General features: G+C 38.2%; 1 protein-coding gene across 6 annotated transcripts in view; it reads left to right on the top strand.

The window, feature by feature from the left end:
• Nucleotides 1-24,668, top strand: part of stxbp5.S (syntaxin binding protein 5 (tomosyn) S homeolog) — a 204,470-nt gene that overhangs the window by 6,254 nt on the left and 173,548 nt on the right. For all 6 annotated transcript variants that reach the window (XM_041564434.1, XM_041564433.1, XM_041564432.1 and 3 more), the window contains exon 2: nucleotides 11,987-12,084. In XM_041564434.1, coding sequence (XP_041420368.1) covers nucleotides 11,987-12,084 — 98 coding nt within the window. The remainder of the gene's footprint in view (nucleotides 1-11,986; nucleotides 12,085-24,668) is intronic.

Genomic DNA, 24,668 nt, shown 5'->3' with positions numbered 1-24,668 from the left:
TTTAATTAAATTCTATCTACCCATACCTATACTAACTATAGAGCTTAGTATCACAATAGCCTTTGATATTATGTCTGTCCAAAAAATCATCCAAGCCATTCTTAAAGGCATTAACTGAATCAGCCATGACTGATGCACATGGAACAGCAATAGGCAGACCTCTCTTTGCACCGCTTGAGCTTTTTTTATGGTAACACTAACAATGGTAGATAAAACATCACTAACCTTAATATAGCTTTACAGGTATAAGATCTGTTATTCAGAATTCTCGGGACCTGGGGTTTTCCAGGTAAGGGGATCCATAATTTGAATCTCCATAATTTAAGTCTACTTTAAAGTAACAGTTCAGGGTAAAAATAAAAACTGGATAATGTGCAAAATAAAACATGTTTCTAATATAGTTGGCCAAAAATGTAATGTATAAAGGCTGGAGTGATTGGATGTCTAACACTACTTATCAGCTCTAACTCTGAGTTAGTCAGCGACTTGAAGGGGGACCACATGGGACATGGGAACTGTTCAGTGAGTATGCAATTGATACTTAGCATGCAGCTCAGATTCAAAAGCAACAGGTATGACCCATGTGGCCCCCCTCAGGTCACTGATTAGTTATTGTCTGGTAACCAATCAGTGGAAACCAAGAGAGCTGCAAAGCAGGAAGTAGTGTCCTGTCTATTATGTTAGACATCCAGTCACTCCAGCCTTTATACTTTACATTTTTGGCTAACTATATTAGAAACATTTTTTATTTTGCACAGCCTATTTATTAACGTAGTTTTTGTTTTTATACTGAACTACTCCTTTAAAGTCTATTAAACATCAATTAAACCCAATTGGATTATTTTTCCTCCAATAAGGATTAATTATAATAGTTGGCCTCAAGTACAGTACTGTTTTATTATTATAGAAAAATCTGGAGCCGTAATCTGGTGCCTTTTGTATAACGGATCCCATACCTGTATTGTGTTGTGTAATTGTGCTGTAGTGCTTCTAAGTGAAATAGATGATGGTTGTGTCATAGCCTGTGTCCAATTAAGTACACCTAACAATTTAATGCCATACATAACAACCCAATGTAGCTGCTTTGAAGTGCTGCAAGCTTAACCTAATGATCACAGTAACAGAGCTGATAAAGATCATTATATAATTTATCCAAAACAGTGTATAATTAAAGGGGCATTATATTGAACATTTAGAGGCGCATTTATCAAGGGTCAAATTTCGAATTCATGTGAATTTTTTTATACTACCTTAAATTCAAATGAATTTGAAATTCGACTGGGCAAAATGCTTTAAAAAATTCCAATTATTAAAAATAGAACTTGAAAACTTGAATCGAATTTGATTCAAATGCGATCAAACTCGATTCAAGTTTTTTTTTCAGAAAAAAACTCAAATGTCATAAAGGTTGCAAACATCTCCAAATTGATCCTTGGACCTCTCCCATTGACTTAAACAGTAATTCAGTAGGTTTTAGGTGGTGAATACTCTAATTTGAATTCTTAAAGGGCCAGAGTATGATAAATCTTGAAAATTGAATTACATTTTTTTTTTAAAAACTCGAATCAACTATGGCTTATTCCCTAGTTGATTTTTACAGTTTTTTGACCATAAAAAAGTTCTAAAATTTTAATTTGAATATTTAATTTGACCCTTAATAAATCTGCTCCTAAAAGATCGGAACCAGTGAGGAAAACATATTGTGAAGATGTAGCCACTGAATGTAGATAGGCAGACATGCTGCTCACTGACTTGAGTCTGATATTTGAGGCTTTATTTGTTTTAAATTTTATAGTGGTTACAGTATCCTTTTAAGATTAGGTAAACAAGTTATTTACATGTTATTTTGGCTGGAGAAGCATCACCAAATTGACCCCTGGACCTCTCCCATTGACTTAAGGTGGCAAATAGTAGAATTTGAATTCTTAAAGATCTATGATAAATCTCGAAAATCTAATTTGAATTTTATAAATTTGACAGTTTTGACCATAAAAATGGTTTAAAATTTTTAATTTGACCCATAATAAATCTGATCCCTAATGTATTGAGATCCAAATAACAGAAAGATCCCTTATCCGGAAAACCCCAGGTCCTGAGCATTCATACCTGTTTTCAAATACATATAAACCCTTGCAGTGTTTTTCCCATAATGGCTGGATAATTGCTGCTGCTAGTGGGATAATTTTACCTGAAGCAAAATACGCAAATTTGTGCTGAAAATTTTTGTTGCCATTCCATAATGTCTTGGTGAAACTACACTGCATGTTTTGATGCAGCCCATTTTTAGAACCTGGATGCACCACCACTTTGGCATCCGTTTTGTGCAGCTTCAACTGGTGGCAGTCATCAGTGACCCTGGTATTCTCATACCTTTCAACAGCTTCATCGGTGTAGGGAATTCCTTACGGTTGAAGCCATATGGATGAGTTGTTAAATGTCTTAAAGATTACTCAGCATGTCCAGGTACTTTAGACTTATCACTACTGAATAAACTATAATTTCAGCAATAACCCTTTGAGTGTATCTATATCAAAGAAAGTAAAAATATAAAGTATTATAGAGTAATATATAAGAAACACACAACTAGCTTGTAAATTTTATTAAGGGGCAGATTTATCAAGGGTCGAATTGAAAAAATTTTTTTATGGTCAAAACTCTCAAATTCGACTAGGGAGTTATTCAAATTCATTCGAGCTTTTAAAAAAATTCAAATTAGATTTTTGAAATTTATCATACTCTGGCCCTTTAAGAACTCGAATTCGACTATTCGCCACGTAAAACCTGCTGAATTGCTGTTTAAGTCAATGGGAGAGGTCCAGGGATCAATTTGGAGTTGATTGCAGCCTGCCTGACATTCTTTTTTTTCGATTGGTCAAATTTTGAATTTATGGGAGTTTTAAAAACTCACAGGAATTCGAAACTCTACCTTTGATAAATGTGCCTCTAAGGGGCAGATTTATCAAGGGACGAATTTCAAATTTGTAAAAAAGACCAACCGAAATTAAATCAAAGTTTTCTTTGGTCGAAATTAATTTGAATTAATTTGAATTTTAACTTCGACCCTTGATAAATCTGCCCCTAATCTTGTTTGCAATAACAAAAAAGCAAAAATCTAACAAATTGGTGGCACATTAATTAGCATTAGGAAACATTAGGACACATTTTTAAGCTGTAACCACAATATTCCAAAATAATAGCATTAGGCTGCTACAGGAACTTGGCAGCTCCTGCCTTTAATGCAGTTTATTGTTCAGAGCAGGACTTAATTATATTTATATCGGCAATGGAGAACTTGTATTTATGTCAGAGCAGCTGTATCAAGTCCCTTGCCTATTCCCTTATATTTTACAATAGTTGTTAAAAAATTGAATGCAGAAGTAGGCTATGTGTGTGTGACAATGGCACAAGGTAAGTTCTGTTGAAGATTATTAATCAGTTGGAATGCAAGATGCACAGGTTTCTATGCTGCCTTGTAATGCCAGTCTCTATAATTTACTAACCAGCCTTGTACTAGGAATGTTATATTGTATAAACAGTCAGTAAGCCAGTCCCTGGTTTACTGACGGTATTCCAGAGCATGTGCTGTCAATGTTAGAGGGAAGCTGCTAGGAACATATCTTTACTGCTAGGGGGCTGTAGTGTAATTGGGATGATGTAGAATCCTAAAACTCTGTGTTGAGTGTTAGTTCTCCTTTAAGTTCAATGATATTGATGCTGGCATTAAGGGCTTACTTACAGTATTAGTGGTTAAAAATCTCGAATACTGGCCTGAACCAATGCTCCTTACCACATAGTAACATAGTAAGGAAAGACCAAGAGATGGGCTGTGGTAGATATGGCCAATATAGTGATAATAATTTGTTTTTTTCACAAGCATTATTGTAAATCAACTTTGTATAGCAGCTAATTTATGGCATTATAAGACTACATAATGTTTTTACAGTGCGCAAAAAAGCACAAACCCCCATAAAATGGGATTTTTTTTCTGCAAAGATATCTTTCATGTATTTGGGTGCAGTTTTGTTATATTAAAATGAAAAAAAATTTTCTTTTACAAAAGATTTGTAGTTTAGCTTACTCTACAAAGAAATATATACATTTTTCAATTCTTAAAGTAGCATTTTCACCAAAAAAATAGTTATAACAAACAACCCAGACATTATGTTACGTTGTATATTTGTAAGTGCTAAATTGTCATCCCTACAAATTTTTTGGATTTTCTACATTCCACATATGCATAGTATTTGTATGGGAAAGCCCATAGGCTTCATAATTATGATGTTTTGTATTTGTACCCAAGAACATGAGAGAGAGAATATAGTGGGAAATGCAATTTTTTAATTTATATTCATAAAATCCCTATGTTTATCATAGATTTGCAGTGGTTTGGTGGATAGCCATATTTAAAAATGTTAAATTATTTAAAGGGGTTGTTCACCTTCAAACATTTTTTTCAGTTCTGTTTTCAGATTGTTCACCAGAAATAAATATGTTTTCCTATTACTTTCTATTTTCTATTTGTATCCTTTTTCTAATATTGAAGTGAAAAGTTAAATTTTTGACGCTCATGTCTTTCTAAAGCAGCTTGGGGGAGTCACAGAACTGTGTTCTAAATTGATACATTTGTATTTCTCAGCTTTGTCCCTGCTGAGCAGAATCCCTGAGTTTCATTAAAGGCAGCTGTTAGAATTGATACAATAGTTGCTGATATTATATAGATACTGCTGAGAAATGTATCAACTAAGTGTAACAGTTCAGAATCTGCACCTGAAGTCGTCAGATTGAAACACAGAATGAGACAGTAACATTAAACTTCAGTTTTGGAAAAACAGTAAAAACAAACAAAAAAAAGATAGAAGGCAGTTAAAGTCTTTATTTCTGGTGAACAATCTGATAACAGTAATCTTGAATAGAAGCAGGCACTCAAGGGCAAAAACTTCCACCAGGCAGATGTTCCAAAAGTGAAAAAGTTTATTGTGTCAAAACAGCCTGACACGTTTCGTGTTCCAAATACTTAATCATACTATCTATGATTAAGTGTTTGGAACACGAAAAGCGTCAGGCTGTTTTGACACAATAAACTTTTTCACTTTTGGAACATCTGCCTGGTAGAAGTTTTTTCCCTTGAGTGCCTGCTTCTATTCGAGATTTCGGTTTATCTGCCCCTTGTGCTGAGGGCCCAGGGCGGCGCACCTGGGCCACTTCCTTGATGTGGTGAGTAACCATTGTACGACTAAGAGACCCTACTATATAGAAGATTTAATCTGATAACAGTGGTTGGAGGTGAATAGCCTCTTTAAAATGTGTTGGTTACAAAAATATGTTTTTGGGGGGTAAACTTACTGTTACAGTATGAAAGTATGTATTATATCTGCTGGGTGGTTTGCAAATTTACGTTTGAGAAAAAATTAAAATGCACAGCTCTGAGCAGTGGTTGTAACACCTGGTTATTTTGGTAAGTTTCTAAAACGAAAGCTGAGCATTTTGTTAATTTAATTTCATGCAATGCAAGTCAATCTACCCCCACAATTACACTAGGGGGCACATTTACTAAGGGTCGAATATCGAGGGTTAATTAACCCTCGATATTCGACCATCGAAGTAAAAGCCTTCGACTTCGAATATCGGAGTCGAAGGATTTACCGCATTTCGTTCGATCGAAGGAAAAATCATTTGATTGAAGGATTTTAATCCATCGATCGAACGATTTTCCTTCGATCAGAAATTACTTAGAAAGCCTATGGGGAAGGTCCCCATAGGTTAACATTGGTGCTCGGAAGGTTTTAGCTGGCGAAGCAGCTAGTCGAAGTTTTTTTAAAGAGACTTCGACTATCGAATGGTCGAATAGTCAAACGATTTTTAGTTTGAATCGTTCGATTCGAAGGTCGAAGTAGCCAATTCGATGGCTGAAGTAGCCAAAAAAGTATTTTTCATTCTAATCCTTCACTCGAGCTAAGTAAATGTGCCCCTATTTGTCTCTGTATCATAAAAGTTTTTTCAGTTTGTAGATGCAAGAGCCATACATCAAAAAATTCAGGCATATTTACATATTTTGATTTTACATGTTGGTAATGATAGTTAGTGCTTAGTAAAAAACATTACTGGAGCTTTCATTTAGCAAGTACTCTATTTAAAAGAAATCTGATCTTTAAAATTTATCTGATCTGAATTAATTAAATCTGATCCTAAGTTACTTACTCTATTTTTTTCTGGGTGACTGAAAATTATAAAATGGGGCTTCTATGGATGCACCAAATCCATTATTTGGGATTCGGCCAAATCCCTGAATCCTTGGTGAAAGATTCGGCCGGATACTGAACCGAATCTGAATCCTAATTTGCATATGCAAATTAGGGGCAGGAAAGTAAAAGATGGAAAAAATTCTTGTTTTGTGCCGAAAAGTCATGTGATTTCCCTACCCACCCCTAATTTATATATCCAAATTAGGAATCGGATTCGGTTCGGCCAGGCACAAGGATTCGTCAGAATCCGAATCCTGCTGAAAAAGGCCGAATCCCGAACCGAATCCTGGATTTGGTGCATCCCTAGGGGCTTCACTTCTCGTTACCTTACAGCCCAACAAAATTGTTCCTGACAGTCACTTTTACATTTTAAACGATGTATATTGAACTTTGCTAGGAGTTCTTCTGGATTCCACATTTTGATTTATAAAAATTCATCATGTCATTAAACATCCAAGACAAGTAAGTGGATTTATTATTAAAGGTCATGGAAAGTAAAAATACAAGTTTTAGCTATGGCATACCTTCAAAACATTAGCTGTGTCTGTATGCAGAGTTATATTTTCACAGGCCAAATCCACAATTTTGGAATTCCCAAATCCCGAATCTTTCTCGAAAGATTTGACTAAACCCAACCAATAATTTGCATATGTATATGTTAAGGAATGGAGGAAAAGGGCTGTAGGTGTGGATAAAATGCTGTTTCATTGTTCTTGTGACACTGAGCCAGTATAAACAAGGGCAGCGATGTGTGCAGACTATTTTGTCATAATTCTCTTCTGGTGTGCAAATGCTATGCAAATAATCAAGGTACTGCTTATGCACAGTATTCCTTATCCATGATAATGTTTTGACTTCCCCATGTCCTTTAAATGGCAGTTCCCCCTTTAAGTATATTTTATGTATCAATATTTATATTAGAAGACTTCTTTTTTTTTTTTCATGCAACTTGCTCTTTATGAGAACTGAAACATACAGAAATGCTTTGGGTCATTGCAAAATTAAATTTGTTTTATACAGTGCAAAGCATTATATTCAGAAGGTCAAGCTTAGAGGGCAAATTACTGAAGAAGCCAGTTGATGGACAGTATTAATGCAATTTCATATGGGAAAGCATTCCTTTGAATAACAATACCCTCTCGCTTCTGTTAGTCTTTTTCCCATGCTAACTGTAAGCAAACCAGCTTTTTTTGTGAAATCGTATGGATTGCCACAAATTAAAAGGGATATATAAATAATTATATGTATATCAATATGTGAAGAACTCATTCCTGGATGCACTTAAATGGCCAGTATGCCTCCTTGTTTAACATGAATGCAATGAATAGGCCTTGTGCTGAACACACTTTTTTCTCATTGTTTTAAACATGAAAAATCTATGTTTTTTGTTTGAGCTAAACAGGACAGAGCAGGACACTGAATCAACCCCATGTTTATTTGTGCACTGATAAACCCCCTGCATAACAGACTCATGCTTATCTGCTCATAAACCAAAGGCATTTCATGATTAAAATATAAGGCACAAAAAGTTTGTTCAGTAAAAGACCTACAGTATTTGCATGCAAATTAGTGCATCTAGTGTATGCATATTATGTGTCATAGTCCAGCATACTAAATAGTCAGATTAGGGCACACTGCTACTCTACACATGGTCAATTTGTATATGAGCTGTAAGTGTTCCAAGTTACTTATGGTAGAAAATTTTGTGAAACCCATTTGTAGAACTGGACCCCAAGCAGCCATTCACTTTAACAGAGAGGTTGTATACTAACAGATGGCCTTTAAAGGGGAAATTTACACCTAAAAACATCTTTAATAAAAAATAGCACAAAAAAGAACTTGTGTTGAAAATGTATTCAGTAAAACATATTTTTATATATTTTTTTCCTTTATAAAGAGGCTTTTTTATGAACTTAATCTACACCTCTCACTTTACAAACAGGGGCATTTACATTTATACAAAGCCTAAAATAATCTCATTATTAGGGGCTTTTCAGTGTATAATATAGGTGATTAGTTTTTGCAGCTCTTCATCTGCACTTTGGGACCAGGAAGTGCTACAGAGAAAGTAGTTTAATTTTCCTATTTAGTTACAGAAGAAACCAAAACAATAGATATTTCTTAAGTAAAACAATTGGCAAAAAGTATGTTTGGCAAAAGCCCCATTCATTGAGCTCATGTTGAAAAGGTGTGTGTACTGGCTCTTTAAAGAAAGCACACATCATCAGTTTGTGTAGTGTTTGCGTTCCTTTGCTGTAGTAAACTACCAGTAAAGTATTGGAAAGTTTTTTCTTTTTTTTGTTGTAGGTTAGCACATTGTATTTGTAGCAGGCATGGTTTTCATTGTTTTGCACTGAGGGCTAAGTATCCAAAGATGGATCATGCTCCATTCAGTATGGAGTTTCATGCTATGCAGAGTGAAACTAATGGTCGAAGCACAATTTAATATGTGGTCTTAAAAGCCTTGCGTTGTTCCCTTCACAGTTTATCATAAAGTAATACTATACCATGCATAAATATGAAAAAGAGAGTTGCGTTGTTTTGTACTTCTGCTCTAAAAGCTATAATTCCCCTATAATGTCATGGAGTGCAGTAAGCAAGAATGATTTTGAGAGGTGAATGTAGTTGCCAAATTAACTAGGACTGCTTGCCCTTAGACAAATATTTAAAAAGCTGATATTTTCATGCTGTACAGCAAACATAAAAAAATTAGGCTTGCTTCCAAATTTCAGTCAGGAGAAAATAAATTACTTTCTCTCTGAGTCTTAACTGTAATCTGTTAAAATTGGGAGGGCGCTGTTTGTCAGTGTTTGTTTAAAAATTCAGTTGATGATTTAATCTGTGTGATGGTGTAAAAATTAGGCCTTGTAGGCTAGTATGTTAACTTTCACTTTCCAGTAAGCTTAGATTTTATCATTTTGCCTGAAGTATTTTTACGGAATCCACATAACATTTAGTTGTTTTTTTTGCCATTACTAGGAAGAACCAGAATGCCACGTCTGGATCAACAGACATATTGGAAAAACAGCATAGCACTTAAAGGGATACTGTCATGGAAAACATGTTTTTTTTCAAAACACATCAGTTAATAGTGCTGCTCCAGCAGAATTCTGCACTAAAATCCATTTTTCAAAAGAGCAAGCCGATTTTTTTATATTCAATTTTGAAATGTGACATGGGGCTAGACATATTGTCAGTTTCCCAGCTGCCCCAGTCATGTGACTTGTGCTCTGATAAACTTTAGGCACTCTTTACTGCTGTACTGCAAGTTTGAGTGATATCACCCCCCTCCCTTCCCCCCCCCAGCAGCCTAACAACAGAACAATGGGAAGGTAACCGGATAGCAGCTACCTAACACAAGATAAAAGCTGCCTGGTAGATCTAAAAACAACACTCAATAGTAAAAGCCAATTCCCACTGAGACTGATTCAGTTAAATTAAGTAGGAGAAATAACAGCCTGCCAGAAAGTAGTTCTATCCTAAAGTGCAGGCACAAGTCACATGACTGGGGCAGCTGGGAAACGGACAATATGTCTAGGCCCATGTCAGATTTCAAAATTAAATATAAAAAAAAATCTGTTTGCTCTTTTGAGAATTGGATTTAAGTGCAGAATTCTGCTGGAGTAGTTAACTGATGTGTTTTGAAAAAAACATGTTTTCCCATGACAGTATGCCTTTAAAAGGAAAGACCCCAGATGCAATTGCTAGAGCGTCAAAATCACGACACTTAGGGGCCCATTTACTAACAATCGAATTTCGTTTTCCCATGAATCTCCCATGAATTTTAAAAAGCTCTTAAAAAACATTGCCATGTAAAAGTTGTTGAGGTGCTGTAGAAGTCCATGGGAGGCTCTGATCCTATTGGACCATTTTTAAAACAAACAGAATGTTATAGGTTTTTGGATTTTTTTTTGGCTACAAATTGTCGGAAAAACTCAAATTTTTAGAGGTTTTTGTGGTATTTATATGGTATTTTTTGGATCGTTTAATGCTTTGTACTTCATTTGTAATCTGAACTTTTAATTAATTCAATGACAATCGTGATTTTAGAGATTGTGAGTTTAGTCGTGGTTTTAAAAAGCACTAAAATTCGACATTTAATAAAATAAACCTCTGCGTCTTTACCTTGTGCTGGATTAAAAATTTGGCACAAGGAGCAGAGAATAGCAGTGGGGGGTTCAAGGCAGCCCTGTACTTACTGCCTGCTTAGCACCCTGGCTCTGTTTGTCAGTGTTTGTTTGAATATTTAGTTGATGATTTAATCTGCGTGATGGTGTAAAATGAGGCCTTGTAGGCTAGTATGTTAAAGGAACAGTTCAGTATAAAAATAAAAACTAGGTAAATAGATAGGCTGTGCAAAATAAAAAATGTGTCTAATATAGTTGGTTAGCCAAATATGTAATGTATAAAGGCTGGAGTGACTGAATCTCTAACATAATAGCCAGAACACTACTTCCTGCTTTGCAGCTGTCTTGGTTTCCACTGATTGGTTTCCAGGCAGAGACTTGAGGGGGGGGGGGCACATGGGCACATTACCTAAAACGGTCAGCCTTTCATCCTTTCTTATTGTATGTAACTAGTTCAGATGATTACAATTTAGAAAATGAAAGAGGTCTGATTGATTGCTCTATGTTATTGCTTTTGCGCCATGACTTATTGTTATTAAATTAGTCCCACAATCTTTTACCAATGGGTTCAGAATACTCGTCTAATAATAGCAAGACCCTCAACCATAGAGCATGATAAAACTGTTCCCTTGCAAACCCTCCTGGAAGAAATGAAGTGGAAACATGTATTGTTGGCATTTTGAAGCATAAAAATATTGGGGAAAAAAACCCAAACTGCTACACCTCGCACATTGTTTTCCTGCACAAATACTCATTTTTATTTTAGGTGATGTTGTATATAAAGTTTTATCTTCATTAGAATAAATATATTTTTGTGTCTTGTGAGAATTACAGTATTTAGCAGTGCATTTGCTTTCAATCTTTCACGATATTTTTAGTGATTTATGACTCAGTAGGCTGGAGAAGCTCTACTTTATACACTTGTGAACCCACGCAGAAAGTGTGACACACTGTATTTAAAACAATGGTATGTTGCAGATGGGCTAGCAGTCATTGCTACCTCTTGCGCACTATAATCCTTATTTGGGGTAATGTGATTTTCCTGTTAGAGCATGCAAGGCTTGTCTCTCACAGCAATCATCACGAACACTGGTTACCGTGGCAACCCATGATCTTGTTCGATTTAGAACTCTATCCATCCTTGGCAAATGCTACAGTCACACGCCAAGCTAGCGCTCCATCTGTATAGGAACTTTTTATGGTTATAACTGCAAATGTCATAACATGCCCTTTTAGAGAGCAGCATAATTTGTATGCATTGTTCTGCTGAAGTCAATTAAGATACAAAAATGTATACCAATGTGGATTTTTATATAAGTAGTACTTAGTAGGCTGAACATTTAAACTCAATTGGGGTTGTGTAATAAAGGGCACTAAGTTTGCCCAGGAGCAGTAACCCATAGCAACCAATCAGCAGGTGGAATTTACTGGTCACCTGTTTAAATGCAAGCATCTTATTGGTTCCTATGGGTTACTGCTCCTGGGAAAAGTTAGCGCCTTACATTACATATGGGGGAAGTCTCATAAAGCAGAGTAATGGTAATTAAACATACTATGTGTAATTGATCCTTTCTTAATTTTTTTCCCCCATGCTTTTTCCATCTGCTGCATCTATAGACTGTCCGCCATGGATTCCCTTATCAGCCATCAGCCTTGGCATTTGATCCAGTGCAGAAGATCCTTGCAATAGGGACTCAGACTGGTGCTCTGAGGCTGTATCCTTTTTTTTGTAGTACATATTACACCATGCAAGCTATTCAACTTGGCCACAGCTGGAAACCAACAGACATGGAACCCAGGTACTGTTCTGCAGAAGAAGGGGGGTATCTGTTATCAGAAATAACTTGTTTACTGTACTCAGTTCATTATTTTAACTGTTGAGACACTTCTAACTTAATGTTGAATTTTATTCATTGTCTTTTTTTTGTGACACAGTAGGTTAAAGGAACAGTTCAGTGTGAAAATAAAAACTGGGTAAAAAGATGTGCAAAATAAAAAATGTTTCTAATATTATAATATAATATTACAAATTATACAGTTATATAAATTATAATATCTATAAGAAAACAGAACCCAACTTTCTGCTTTTCAGCTCTCTAATCAGCAACATGAAGCTGGGCTACCACATGGGACATATCTGTTAAGTGAGTTTGCAATTGATACTTAGTATGCAGGTTAGATTCAAAAGCAAACAGTTATGACCCATGTGGCCCCCCTCAAGTCACTGATTGGTTACTGCCTGGTAAACAATCAGTGGAAACCAAGAGAGCTGCAAAGCAGAAAGTAATGTTCTGGCTATTATGTTAGACATCCAGTCACTCCAGCTTTCATACATTACATTTTTGGCCAACTAACTATATTGAAAACATTTTCTATTTTGCACAGACTATTTATTTACCCAGTTTTAATTTTAATACTGAACGGTTCCTTTAAGAGATGTTTCTCTTTGTATCAGTTGTTAGTTACCTGTTTCAAAATCAGTAGAATGTATCTAATTTTTCAGACTTTGTGAAAAGTAAGTTTACATCACATTTGTTATATCCATGGTTTGCATATGGGGTATGTAACCTTTTTGACTGTACAGTCTGTACAGTCTGCTTCTGCCATGAGCTGAGCTGAGAGACTGGCCTTAGGTGGTAGTGCCCCGCAGAGGTGGCAAAAAGTTATTTCTATTGAGTTAAAAAGATGAATTTCTGGTTTTAAAACCAGTATTTCAGCTCTTCTAATTCTCTGCACTAGTAATGTGGCCCTAGTACAGGGGCTACTTGCCCCTGTAGGAGTGTACAAAATGTAAGCGCAGGGGTAGAGGGGGGTTATATCACAATGGGTAACTCAGAGGTTGGAGATTATAATTTATAAAACATAGAACAGAGCTGAGGGCAATCCATAATGGAAAATATATCCCAACAGGATCCAATACCAGTATAGAAGATTTAAAAAGAGCAAATTAACAAATCTACTAAAAGAAAAAAATACTCTGAACATTTCAGATTGCTATTGAGGAAGACTGGCTTGTACCCCGGAGATGGCAAATACTGCTAAATGTGTTGCACTGGTTACTGTTGGTGTACTGTATATTGCATGTTACTATGAGGCTGGACACTGTGGTGCCCTGTTGAACCAGATTTCTCTAAGAAAGCTACAGGTATGCCTGTTGGAAGCCATCCATAAAGGAAATATCAATACACAGGGAAGGGACATTCCCATTCCTATTCAGTTGTGGATTATGCAATGATTAGGTATCTGACTTAAAAACATACATTTGTTGTATTTTCATGGTTTTACTTCTGCTGTGCTTCTTGGTAATTTGTATCAATCTGCATCAAATGTTCTGGATTTACATACTGTATGGTGCAAATTCTCTCTTATTTAAAGTATATTCAGTGGTTATCTTGGTGAGCATAACAACAGTGTAACAATGTTATAGTTTTCTTGACTTGATATTTCTTTTCATTTCTGCACCCCTCCCTAATTTTCTTTCCTGTGCTTGGTTTTCACTACACATTGAACTTTCCATTTCAAAGCATAGTGAAAATAACAGACCTGTGAATAGTATTCTGCGTCATTAGCATTGACTCCGCACAGCAGCAGTGCTTTATGGCAGCAAGCTAATCATAGCTCTGCAATCTGCTTTGGGTCGAATGATGCATAAAAGCGTTATAACCACTAGAATGAAACTGTTTTGCATGGACTTAATATATGGAAATCACTGCTTTGCTGTTTTTTAGATTTGTACTGTAAGTAGATTTTTATGGAACTCTTCATTGTGTATCATTTGTGTGCAAATTGTTGATCATGTAAAAAAAATATGATCATTATAGTGTTTTGATACATACATGAATTAGTTCCCATGCAGGCATCAACACAACTGTATTTCCAGGCATATATGTTGTATATATTATGGGGCAGCTTTATTAAGGGTCGAATTGAAGATTCTAATTTAAATAACACCCCCCAATTGAATTTCGAGTATATTCAAATATAAAGGAGTAAACATAATTTACCTGCAGATCAATGGGAACACATTGGGGTATGACTGAGAGAGAGAGAGGATTTACAGTACACAAAAAGTAGTTACAAACATTGTTATTTCTGATGGTTTTTTTTGGTTGGCTTTGTGCAAAAGAATTATCTCGTACACAATTTAACTGGAGTTGATTTCTCCTCCAGGCCTTTTAATCAGCTTTAATTTGCAGACCTGCAACATCGTTTCAGTGGTCAGATTCAGGAGTGCAGAAAATGTCAACAGACCTATACATTGCATTTTATAGCAATTCTGTATTCAAATAAACCATTGAACATTTTTAATAAATTAATATTTTAATTTATTTTATTTTATTAATAAATTACAAAGTATAGTGTTTGGTGTTGAACTGACATTGGAAGAAGCATAGTCTGGTCTGGAGGAGAGCTGACCATTCCAATACTGTTTAAAGGCTATTGTGGTTCTTCATTACTACTAATACTGACACATTCCTTTAAATTAAAGGAATTTGTCAGTATCACATTGAAAGACAAGTCCAGTCCACTTCCTTTAGATTAATCACTACTGAATATATTAAAGGAAACCCGTTTAAAACAGGGTGCCAGAATCACAAAGTTTTTTTTTTCCGTGGACACTCCTTTCATAAAAACAATGCACTGTGCCTGTGGAGAAAAGCAACACAGCATTATACTGACAAGTATATTACCTTTTATTCTTAAAAGGAGTATAGGCATGGGAGAAAAAAATTATTGATTAAGTTCACTGGGGGTGCTTATACAGGATATTTTGTTCCCCAGTGAATTAGGCTTTCCTTGCTTTTTAAATATTTCAGTAGTGATAATTATATCATAACCTTAATGAATAAAATACACAATGTCTGCAGGCACAACCTGTGATGGCTAAACAGTGCTGCAGTACTGGGAGGGAACAGCACCCTCCCCAATGTATATTAAAAAAAAAAAAAACAGGACCGGCACACAGATGCACTTTCATGGGGATGTTCCCCTGTGATTTATTGGTCAAAAATGGAAGCACAATGTTTTAGAATCATGACCTTTGATCAGGTGTGCAGCATTAATTACTGTATGCTTTAAATGGGTACTCTAATAAGCAATTACATGTGGTGAAGGAAAGTTTTTGTTCATCAATAACCAGGGCTACCATCAGAAATCACAGGACCCCATACAACAGCATTTCCAGCACCCCTAAGTGTGGGGGGGGGGGGTAGTGGTTTAAAACAAAAACACATATTGGTGGGCAGGGGCTCTAATGATCCCAGGTTCTCCATTTAAAAATATAAAAGAAACCTATTTCCAATATACATTCATTCATTCATTAGTCTTAGTTCTGGGCTGCGCTCCCCTGCATTCCATTTAAGTCATTCAACCAACTAACTGGTATCATATTGGTACTACATTGTACCTCACTGACATTACATAGGCACAACACTGGCATTAGATTGGTATCACATTGGCACCACATTGGTATCTCACATACATTACACTGATATCACGCTGGTATTACAAATTTACCATACTGGCACTGCACTACCACCACACTTTTGGCACTATTTTGGCAATATTGGAATCAAATTAATATTACATATGCACTAAATTTGTATTACATAGGTACTACATGGCACCATATTGGCACCAAACTGCCATTGAATTGCACTGTATTGGCACTGCACTGGTATTGCAATGGCACTATACTGATACACATGCATTACACCGTTCTCATTGGCACTTCACTGGTATTACAAATGCAATTTATTGATAGCCTGTTGGCACTAAATTGGCATTAGACATGCACCATGTTGCATCATACATTGCCCAATCATTTGAAGGAAGGCTTGGCTAATGAGGGTTCGGGGTGGGCGGTGCCTATCCGGGTTGGGGACAGGCTGACCCAATGAAGTTTGGAAGTGGCCTGGGCAGATCTAGTTCGAAGAAAGGATGGTCCAATCATTTAGAGGAAGGCTGGGGGTGGGCTAAGCCAGTCAGGGTTTAGCCACTGAATATTGAGGCAGTGGGAGTAAGTGAAGTCTCTAGGCTTTATCTGTGCAGGCTATTCTCTGTACACTGACAGAAGAGGGGCCCAGCTAATACAAGTTTGGCATGGCCAGGGCCCCCCTTAAGAGCCAACACCCAGCGGGCCCGGGACGATAGTCCCTCCCCCCAGTCCCCCCCCCCAAGGCATCTCTGTCAGTACCACTTTGAATTACGATATTACACCAAAAATGTGTTATTCAATATCCATTGAAATACTGTACATACTGGAGAAAAAAATACATTAGCATAGGACACTTATAATGCAAACCAGAAGGTAAACACTAACCAAAACTGTCCCTGTAACAATATTTAATTACCGTAGTAATAAAAAGTGTTACCTTACTCTGAATAAATGGATAAAGCTTTCTGTAAAGAAACAAAAAAGCTTTATAAATAACATGGTAGACTTAAATTTTGAAACAAACCTTTATAAATTTTTGTCTGCAGAAACCAAATAACAGTAATTTACAGCTGTAATAACCTGCACTTCGTTTATGCCATCAGCAAAATGTTCCAAAATTTGCCACTAAAATTGCAAAACTTGGTGGCCAAAGTCAAAAAACTTTCTTAGACATACCTTAATGGTTCAGTTCTCAAGAAGCAGCATATGGTAAAATGACCGATTTGCTTATTTATATGGTGAGATTGTATTCACTCTTGGCAGATTGTATTAGTGAACTGACTCTTATTCTAGATTGTAATTCTTTAAATTAGATTATCTGATAATTATTTTAGCAACACTACTAAATTTTCAAGGCCACACGATAATAATAATAATGCCTCTGTAGGAGAGATTCTATTCAATTCTTTTAAAAGATCTGTCCTGTGGATTTTGATTAAACATAATCAAATAATTATAAAGGTCAAAAAGATGGTCCTCCAGTCCCTCAATATAATGCATGGAAAGTACCGGTACACATGTAGAGAAATGTGCTGTATTTGTGTTTGGTCTACAGTGACGTACAGTGTTTGGTCTACAATAACAGACTGAATATGTAATCTCTTATCTTTACAGGCAATGATAACATGTATGTGTTTCTTTGTTATATGAATATGATTAGATGCCATAACCATCACTATAATAAAAAAAAACCCCACTAAATTGGGGTAGATGTATACTAATTCTTTTTGACAAAAAGGTGTTTGTTTTTTTTAACATATAAATGATTATTTATTAGCTACCTCAACCTAGTTTTTTTTCCATACTGTTAGCAACTCTACCCTGCTGTTTGTAAGTAGTACATTTCATATTTCTGATTCATGCTAGAATAAGCTAGTTTGAGTAGGGGAAATATGTATGTAACGCTTTCTTGGCCTAATCTGCCAATTAGAAGTTAAGGGTGACCAGCTAGGTAGTGAGCATGGGTTACATTGCGAATCTTCACCCAGGGCAGAGCCTTCGCCAAATGGAAGCTTCCCCTTTAAACTGTAGTTGAACTACAACTCACAGGCATTTAAGTGCAAATAGAATAATGGACGCCAGGAGGTTCTTTAAAAAGGTAAAACAGGAGCAACAGATTTATTATGCCAGAGGCAAATGACCACAGGTTTACTTACAAAGTACTGAGGACACAGCAGATGGAATCACTTTGGACAGTAAAGGTTCACAGTCAACCAGATACGACTCCCAAAGGATATTGCAGATAGGTGTACATCAAATCCCAGTTCAACTGACGTGGCACAGTGAGGGGATCGGGATCTATCAGGTAGGGTTCAGGTAGTCCTTTGCTCACCTACTGCCCTATCAACTGAGGTCCCTGCTCTAAAGGCAAACAGGCCTTGTGGGAAGCTACTCCCTACTACAATCCTCGTTGGAGCGACAGCTGCTCTTTCTGCTACACCTCTCTGTCTTTCTCTCCTAGAGAGAACTATAACAGTATCTTACTATTTTAGCTGGTCCTCGTTCACGGGGTTACCTGGTCCCCGACTTAGCACTAAAGGTGTCAGGTCCCTTTAGGGTAAAAGCTTACTGGGGCCTATGGTGACCCAGGCTCAATGGAGATTCACCTAGCAGCAGCACCAGGAGCCAAAGAGGAAGAGGACACTCCCTGCACACACTATATAGCAGTGTGGCAGGGGAGTGTCATTACACTCTTTGTCCAATAGGTGTGGGTGTTACACTTTACCAGTTACAAGGGCTTGGCCCAATAACAAGGGAAAAGAGAACTACATACAAAAGGTAGGGGATTAACTCTATAGGGATAGGATATCCTATAGGTCCCTACATACACCCGGGGGAAAAATCCATTTCGTCCCGACAATGGTGAAATGATATAGACACAATCGTAACAAAGTAAATGTATAAGTGCAAACCAACAATACCATTGAACATCACTCTTCTGGTATCCTCTCCTGAGGAATACCTGGTAACAATGGGTACTGTGGAGAAAAGAACAGTAAAGAGCAAAAGTGCAATACTGTATTGGATAAGTTTCAGTGCAAATAACATCAGTTGCATAACTTTATTACATTCATGAGGTCCTTATAGGAACACTCAGGCACTTAACTTACGATACTTGAACCATCCATAGTGTATCAGGAGGTCCAGGCACAGGTTTGGCTGAAAAGAAAAATTAGCATAGATTTCTTTTCACACATGAACACTCATTTTCAGTGCAGTTGAGTTACATGACCCCACCATAACCAAAAGCTTTATTCATATCACACCCCCCCCTACCCAAGTGTACAAAGTCACTGAGAGCCACTTGGGGAGTAGTAAGGCAAAGAATAAAGGTGCTACTCAGCGAGTAGTTAGAGGTAGAAGAGTTTTTGGTGGGGGCTCAGCAGTCTTTGTCTCATGAACCCAACTATTTACAAGTTCCAGACAATGTTCAGAAGTCCAGAAATGGAACAATGAGTGAACAAAACAATGAAGAAGGCCCAAAACTTGGGGCAATCAAACGACGTCCTCAAGTGTAAACAAATCATCTCTAAGAGGAATTCTCACTCTTAGAGGCATACTGAAAAGTTACAACACACAGGGTCCAGCCGGATCCACTGTGGACAGCTCAAGAAATCATCCCATACTTTTCCAGGGTATGTTCATAGGATAGATAGTAAGAAGGGTGAGGCTTCTCTACCTTCCCTCCATTAGGCAGAGTGGTTGACAAGCTGAAGAAGCGGTCCTCTTGAAACTTCCCACAACTTTTAACATGGTGCTTTAAGATGGTACGCCCATACCACCATTCGCTGAGGGTGTCACAGAGGAAGACCATGTCACGCTGCCGCTTCTGTGGATTGCTCTGGAACAATCCCTTGGGTCCCACATCTGTTTTCTTTAAAAGTTCTCCATAAAGCCATTCCTCCAAATTCTTCTCCACTTCGTCATAAACCCACTCAGGTGCATAGGGCATTGGATATCCCCAACGGTCACGAACACGGGCATTGATAATACGTTGCACCCTTGAAACTGTGCGTGCCTTCTTGGGGTCGGCCCTTCCCTGAGAGACCCAGAAACCTTGTGCCTCTGGAGAAAGCAAGGGTTTTGACAAGCAGGCAACAGGCTGCTGAGATTTTGGAAGCTCTGATGGAACCACTGTGGATGAAGCCTCATCCTTTGGTGCAGTGGTTGGCTTTGGAGTAGCAGGCCTAGGCATGGCAGGCTTGGGTGTGGCCGGCCTAGGAGTGATAGGCCTAGGTACAACATCAGGGTTCCTGCGCATAGTACTCCCCCTCCCTCTGGGTGGAACACGTGGATCCTCACTCTTTGTGGCTGCATCCCCACCAGCGCCTACTCCATGTGAAATAGACAAAGCTTTTATAGGAACGAGCAGGCTTTGCTTGCTGGGTGGACACACTGAGGAGAGGTGAAAAGGATATGCGGAAACAGGTGCAGGAGCAGAGTCTCCTGACACTGAAGACAGTCCATCTGTATCTGTAGCGATGGATTTTGTCTTTATGCCCTTTTTAGGATCAGCATAAAGTACATAGGGACCTAACCAGCACTCATGAAAGCAATAAGGACACGCTGAGTGAAAGTTGCAGGTCTCTGTGGATAGTTCACGGGTACAGTGCCCGCAATAGGGAACAACTATCCGGTTATAGTGGACATTTAGTTTTTCTCCATATGTCCCGGCCCAAATATATCTAAGGCCAAAGTCTACATCTTCTATGTCCTCATCCGAGAATAGCGGAGCCCCAGTTAGGTTTTCCTCCGCATCCGCCCAACCTTCCCAAGAATGGTCAGCCATAATAATGGGGAAAAGGTTTTACCGGTATGAAGAATGTAGGTAGTCCTCCACTATGCCCGCAGCCGCAGGGCAGTCAGTAGTGAAGTCCGGAAGGTCTGCACGTGGATGGGCCACAGCCGTGGTCCGTGATGGTGCAGCACCTTGAACCAGGAGTGGTGTAGAAATCCTCCGGTTCGCTGAAAGAAGTAGCGGCAAGGTAGCTGGTACCGCTGGAATGTAGAGGAGTTGTAGGGCATAAGCCTGTAGCAGCCGCTAAGGTTTGATCCCAACGTAGAAGGGAGCTGTAGCACACGCGTCCGTCTTCTAGGAAACTCCTGTACAAAATGGCGGCGGGACGTGACGTCAGGACCGCCTCAATCCCAAAAACGCGCCAACAGTTAGTGCGCGGGAAAAAGATTGGCGCCAGCAAAATCTCGCGCTCGCGAGACTTAAGCTATGGCGCAGGCTCGTGTATCGGGAAATAGAACCTCCAAGCCCGAACCCACGGCCCTGAGATACTAGGGGAAAAACCTAGCAAATTTAGTAGAAAAAGACGTGCAGGCAGCCTTTTGCCAATCAGGTCCGCCGCCTGTCACGAAAATTTAAAGCGACAGTGCACAAAAACACTAAATCACAAAAAATACAAAAATAGCCTGGATTTAGGGGCGTGGCCCCACGTTGGGTGCCAAAATGTAACGCTTTCTTGGCCTAATCTGCCAATTAGAAGTTAAGGGTGACCAGCTAGGTAGTGAGCATGGGTTACATTGCGAATCTTCACCCAGGGCAGAGCCTTCGCCAAATGGAAGCTTCCCCTTTAAACTGTAGTTGAACTACAACTCACAGGCATTTAAGTGCAAATAGAATAATGGACGCCAGGAGGTTCTTTAAAAAGGTAAAACAGGAGCAACAGATTTATTATGCCAGAGGCAAATGACCACAGGTTTACTTACAAAGTACTGAGGACACAGCAGATGGAATCACTTTGGACAGTAAAGGTTCACAGTCAACCAGATACGACTCCCAAAGGATATTGCAGATAGGTGTACATCAAATCCCAGTTCAACCGACGTTGCACAGTGAGGGGATCGGGATCTATCAGGTAGGGTTCAGGTAGTCCTTTGCTCACCTACTGCCCTATCAACTGAGGTCCCTGCTCTAAAGGCAAACAGGCCTTGTGGGAAGCTACTCCCTACTACAATCCTCGTTGGAGCGACAGCTGCTCTTTCTGCTACACCTCTCTGTCTTTCTCTCCTAGAGAGAACTATAACAGTATCTTACTATTTTAGCTGGTCCTCGTTCACGGGGTTACCTGGTCCCCGACTTAGCACTAAAGGTGTCAGGTCCCTTTAGGGTAAAAGCTTACTGGGGCCTATGGTGATCCCAGGCTTAATGGAGATTCACCTAGCAGCAGCACCAGGAGCCAGAGAGGAAGAGGACACTCCCTGCACAGAGAAGAGATGGGCAGCACTCCAGGATAGGATAAAAAAGCCTTTATTCACATACAGCAGGGCAGCATAGCAACGTTTCGAGCCTCGCACGGCTCTTTGTCAAGCTAGCATATCATTATACAAAGTCTCCTTTATATACACCAACATCATAGCACCCTCTAGGGGCTGCATCTAAGTATCAAAATTGTAGCACAATGTTTCACTTATCTGACAATACGTCAATTAGTAGTCCCATTTCAGTCAAAGACACACAATGTATCCTCAGATAAACTGTAGAAAAAGGAGAACATTAAAACCAGATTAAAAGAAATAATATAAATTATCTAAAAACAGGAGATAAATCATATTCCAGATTAAGTCCATTCGGTGCTAGGGTATCTAATTTCCTGATCCACCATGCCTCTTTATATAGCAATTTTTTGACCCTGTCACCTCCCCTTCTCAACTTCGGGACAGCATCCAAGATCTGAAATTTTAATTGTGATATCGTATGTCCCAATTCTATAAAGTGTTTGGCGACCGGCTGATCCACTCTTTTACATTTTATAGTTGATTTGTGTTCTCTAATCCTATCTCTGGCCATGCGTGAGGTTTGACCCACATAAGCTAAGCCACAAGGGCACTTTATTGCATAAACCACAAATGTGGTAGTACAGGAATAATGGCCAGAGATAGGAATAGGGATACCACTTCTAGGGTGGTGAATCACCTCTCCCTTTTGTATATTGCTACAGCAATTGCATGAGCAACAGGCAAATGTGCCCTTCTTAACCGGACGTAGTACCGTCTGTCTACTCTCTTTCCCTGAGCCCAAATCTGACTTCACCAACATGGAGCCTATCGTACGGGCCCTTTTATAAGACATAACAGGTGGATTCTGGAAAGCAGGGACGCCCCCCAGATTAGTTTTTAAAATACCCCAATGTTTTCTAATAATTTTCCCTATATTATCACTCAACGTGTTATAAGTTGAAATAAATGGTATTCTGGCATGATTTTCTCTCTCTCTTTTTCTTAAGAGCTGTTCCCTATCAACATTCTCGACTTCCCCTCTTTGTCCATCCACCACCATCCTAGGATAATGTCTAGAAAGAAATTTCTCAGACATTTCATCCATCCTTACTTTTGACAGTTTCTCATCCGAGACTATCCGTTTCACTCGTGTGAACTGTGACTTAGGAAGTGATTTTTTGATCTGTGGTGGATGGAAAGAAGAGAAATGAAGCAGAGTATTCTTATCTGTTTCTTTGGTGAATAAATCAGTATGGAGTATGTTATCACACATGTATACTCTGGTATCAAGGAAAGCAATCTCCTGTGAATTTACATGGACAGTAAACTTGATATGTGAGCATGCTGAGTTAATTTCCCTATGAAATTGTTCTAGGGACAAACGTGGCCCCTCCCATATTATGAATACATCATCTATATAGCGTAGCCATTTTATACAATGTTTTTTGAAAAGTTGATTCGTGTAGATGAATTTTTCTTCAAATTTACCCATAAATATATTCGCATATGAAGGAGCCACGTTTGATCCCATGGCCGTCCCTTTCAATTGCAAAAAGAATTCGTCTCTGAACAAAAAGTAATTCCATCTTAATACCATTTCCAGGCAACTTAAGGTGAATCTCTTTTGGGCTCCATCAAGGGTCTCATCTTGTTCCAAACAGATGTGAACCGCCTCCACACCCCCATCATGTGGGATGGAGGTGTAGAGGCTTTCCACATCCATTGTGGCTAGCCACACTTCCCTTTCAGGTAAAGAAATAGATGCCACTTTATTTAAAAAGTCACCTGTATCCTGGATATAGGAACACTGGGAGATAACACTCCCTGCACACACTATATAGCAGTGTGGCAGGGGAGTGTCATTACACTCTTTGTCCAATAGGTGTGGGTGTTACACTTTACCAGTTACAAGGGCTTGGCCCAATAACAAGGGAAAAGAGAACTACATACAAAAGGTAGGGGATTAACTCTATAGGGATAGGATATCCTATGGGTCCCTACATGTAGCAATGGGGTTTTTGTTTCAGCTGTAAAAGAAAATTTTAGGAACTTTTTATAATATAAATAGTTAGGCTTCAGTAAACCCTATTTGAATGCTGAAAAAAGGCAGATAATCCGCAAACAAAAATAATGAAGATGAATGGCAAATTATATTAAAAGTTATATAACTGTGTAAATTTTATCAACCATTCAGAAAACAAATTGCATAGGGAAAATAAATACCACTCAACATTTTCAGTAGAAACACTATAGCATTTTTCACCCAGCAATCAAAATGGCACACCCATTCTTTTAACCCTACCTATTTCTAAACACATGACTCAATGAGTAATGACTCATTTTACAGTAATAATAATATTAGAGTCAATAAAACACCAAAAAAATTGGAACCACAAATAAAGGGAAGTATGACTTGACTGTCAGTCTGTCTTATACGTTTACCTGAGTTTACATGCATGGTTAATGCAAAAAGGCCATCTTTTTAATAAAACAAAAGCATTGAAGACGGTGAAACACATGTAAAACCTACAAGAAAGATTTTCAATCTCAGCTTTTAGTTAAACAGCCATTTATCTGTAGATGGGATACAGCCTGTTCTGCTAAATGGCAGGACAGGGGAACCCCCCGTGGGGT

This window comes from Xenopus laevis, chromosome 5S (genome assembly GCF_017654675.1).
Source record: "Xenopus laevis strain J_2021 chromosome 5S, Xenopus_laevis_v10.1, whole genome shotgun sequence".
Classification (NCBI taxonomy): Eukaryota; Metazoa; Chordata; class Amphibia; order Anura; family Pipidae; genus Xenopus; species Xenopus laevis.
This window is presented reverse-complemented; position numbering and strand designations above follow the sequence as displayed.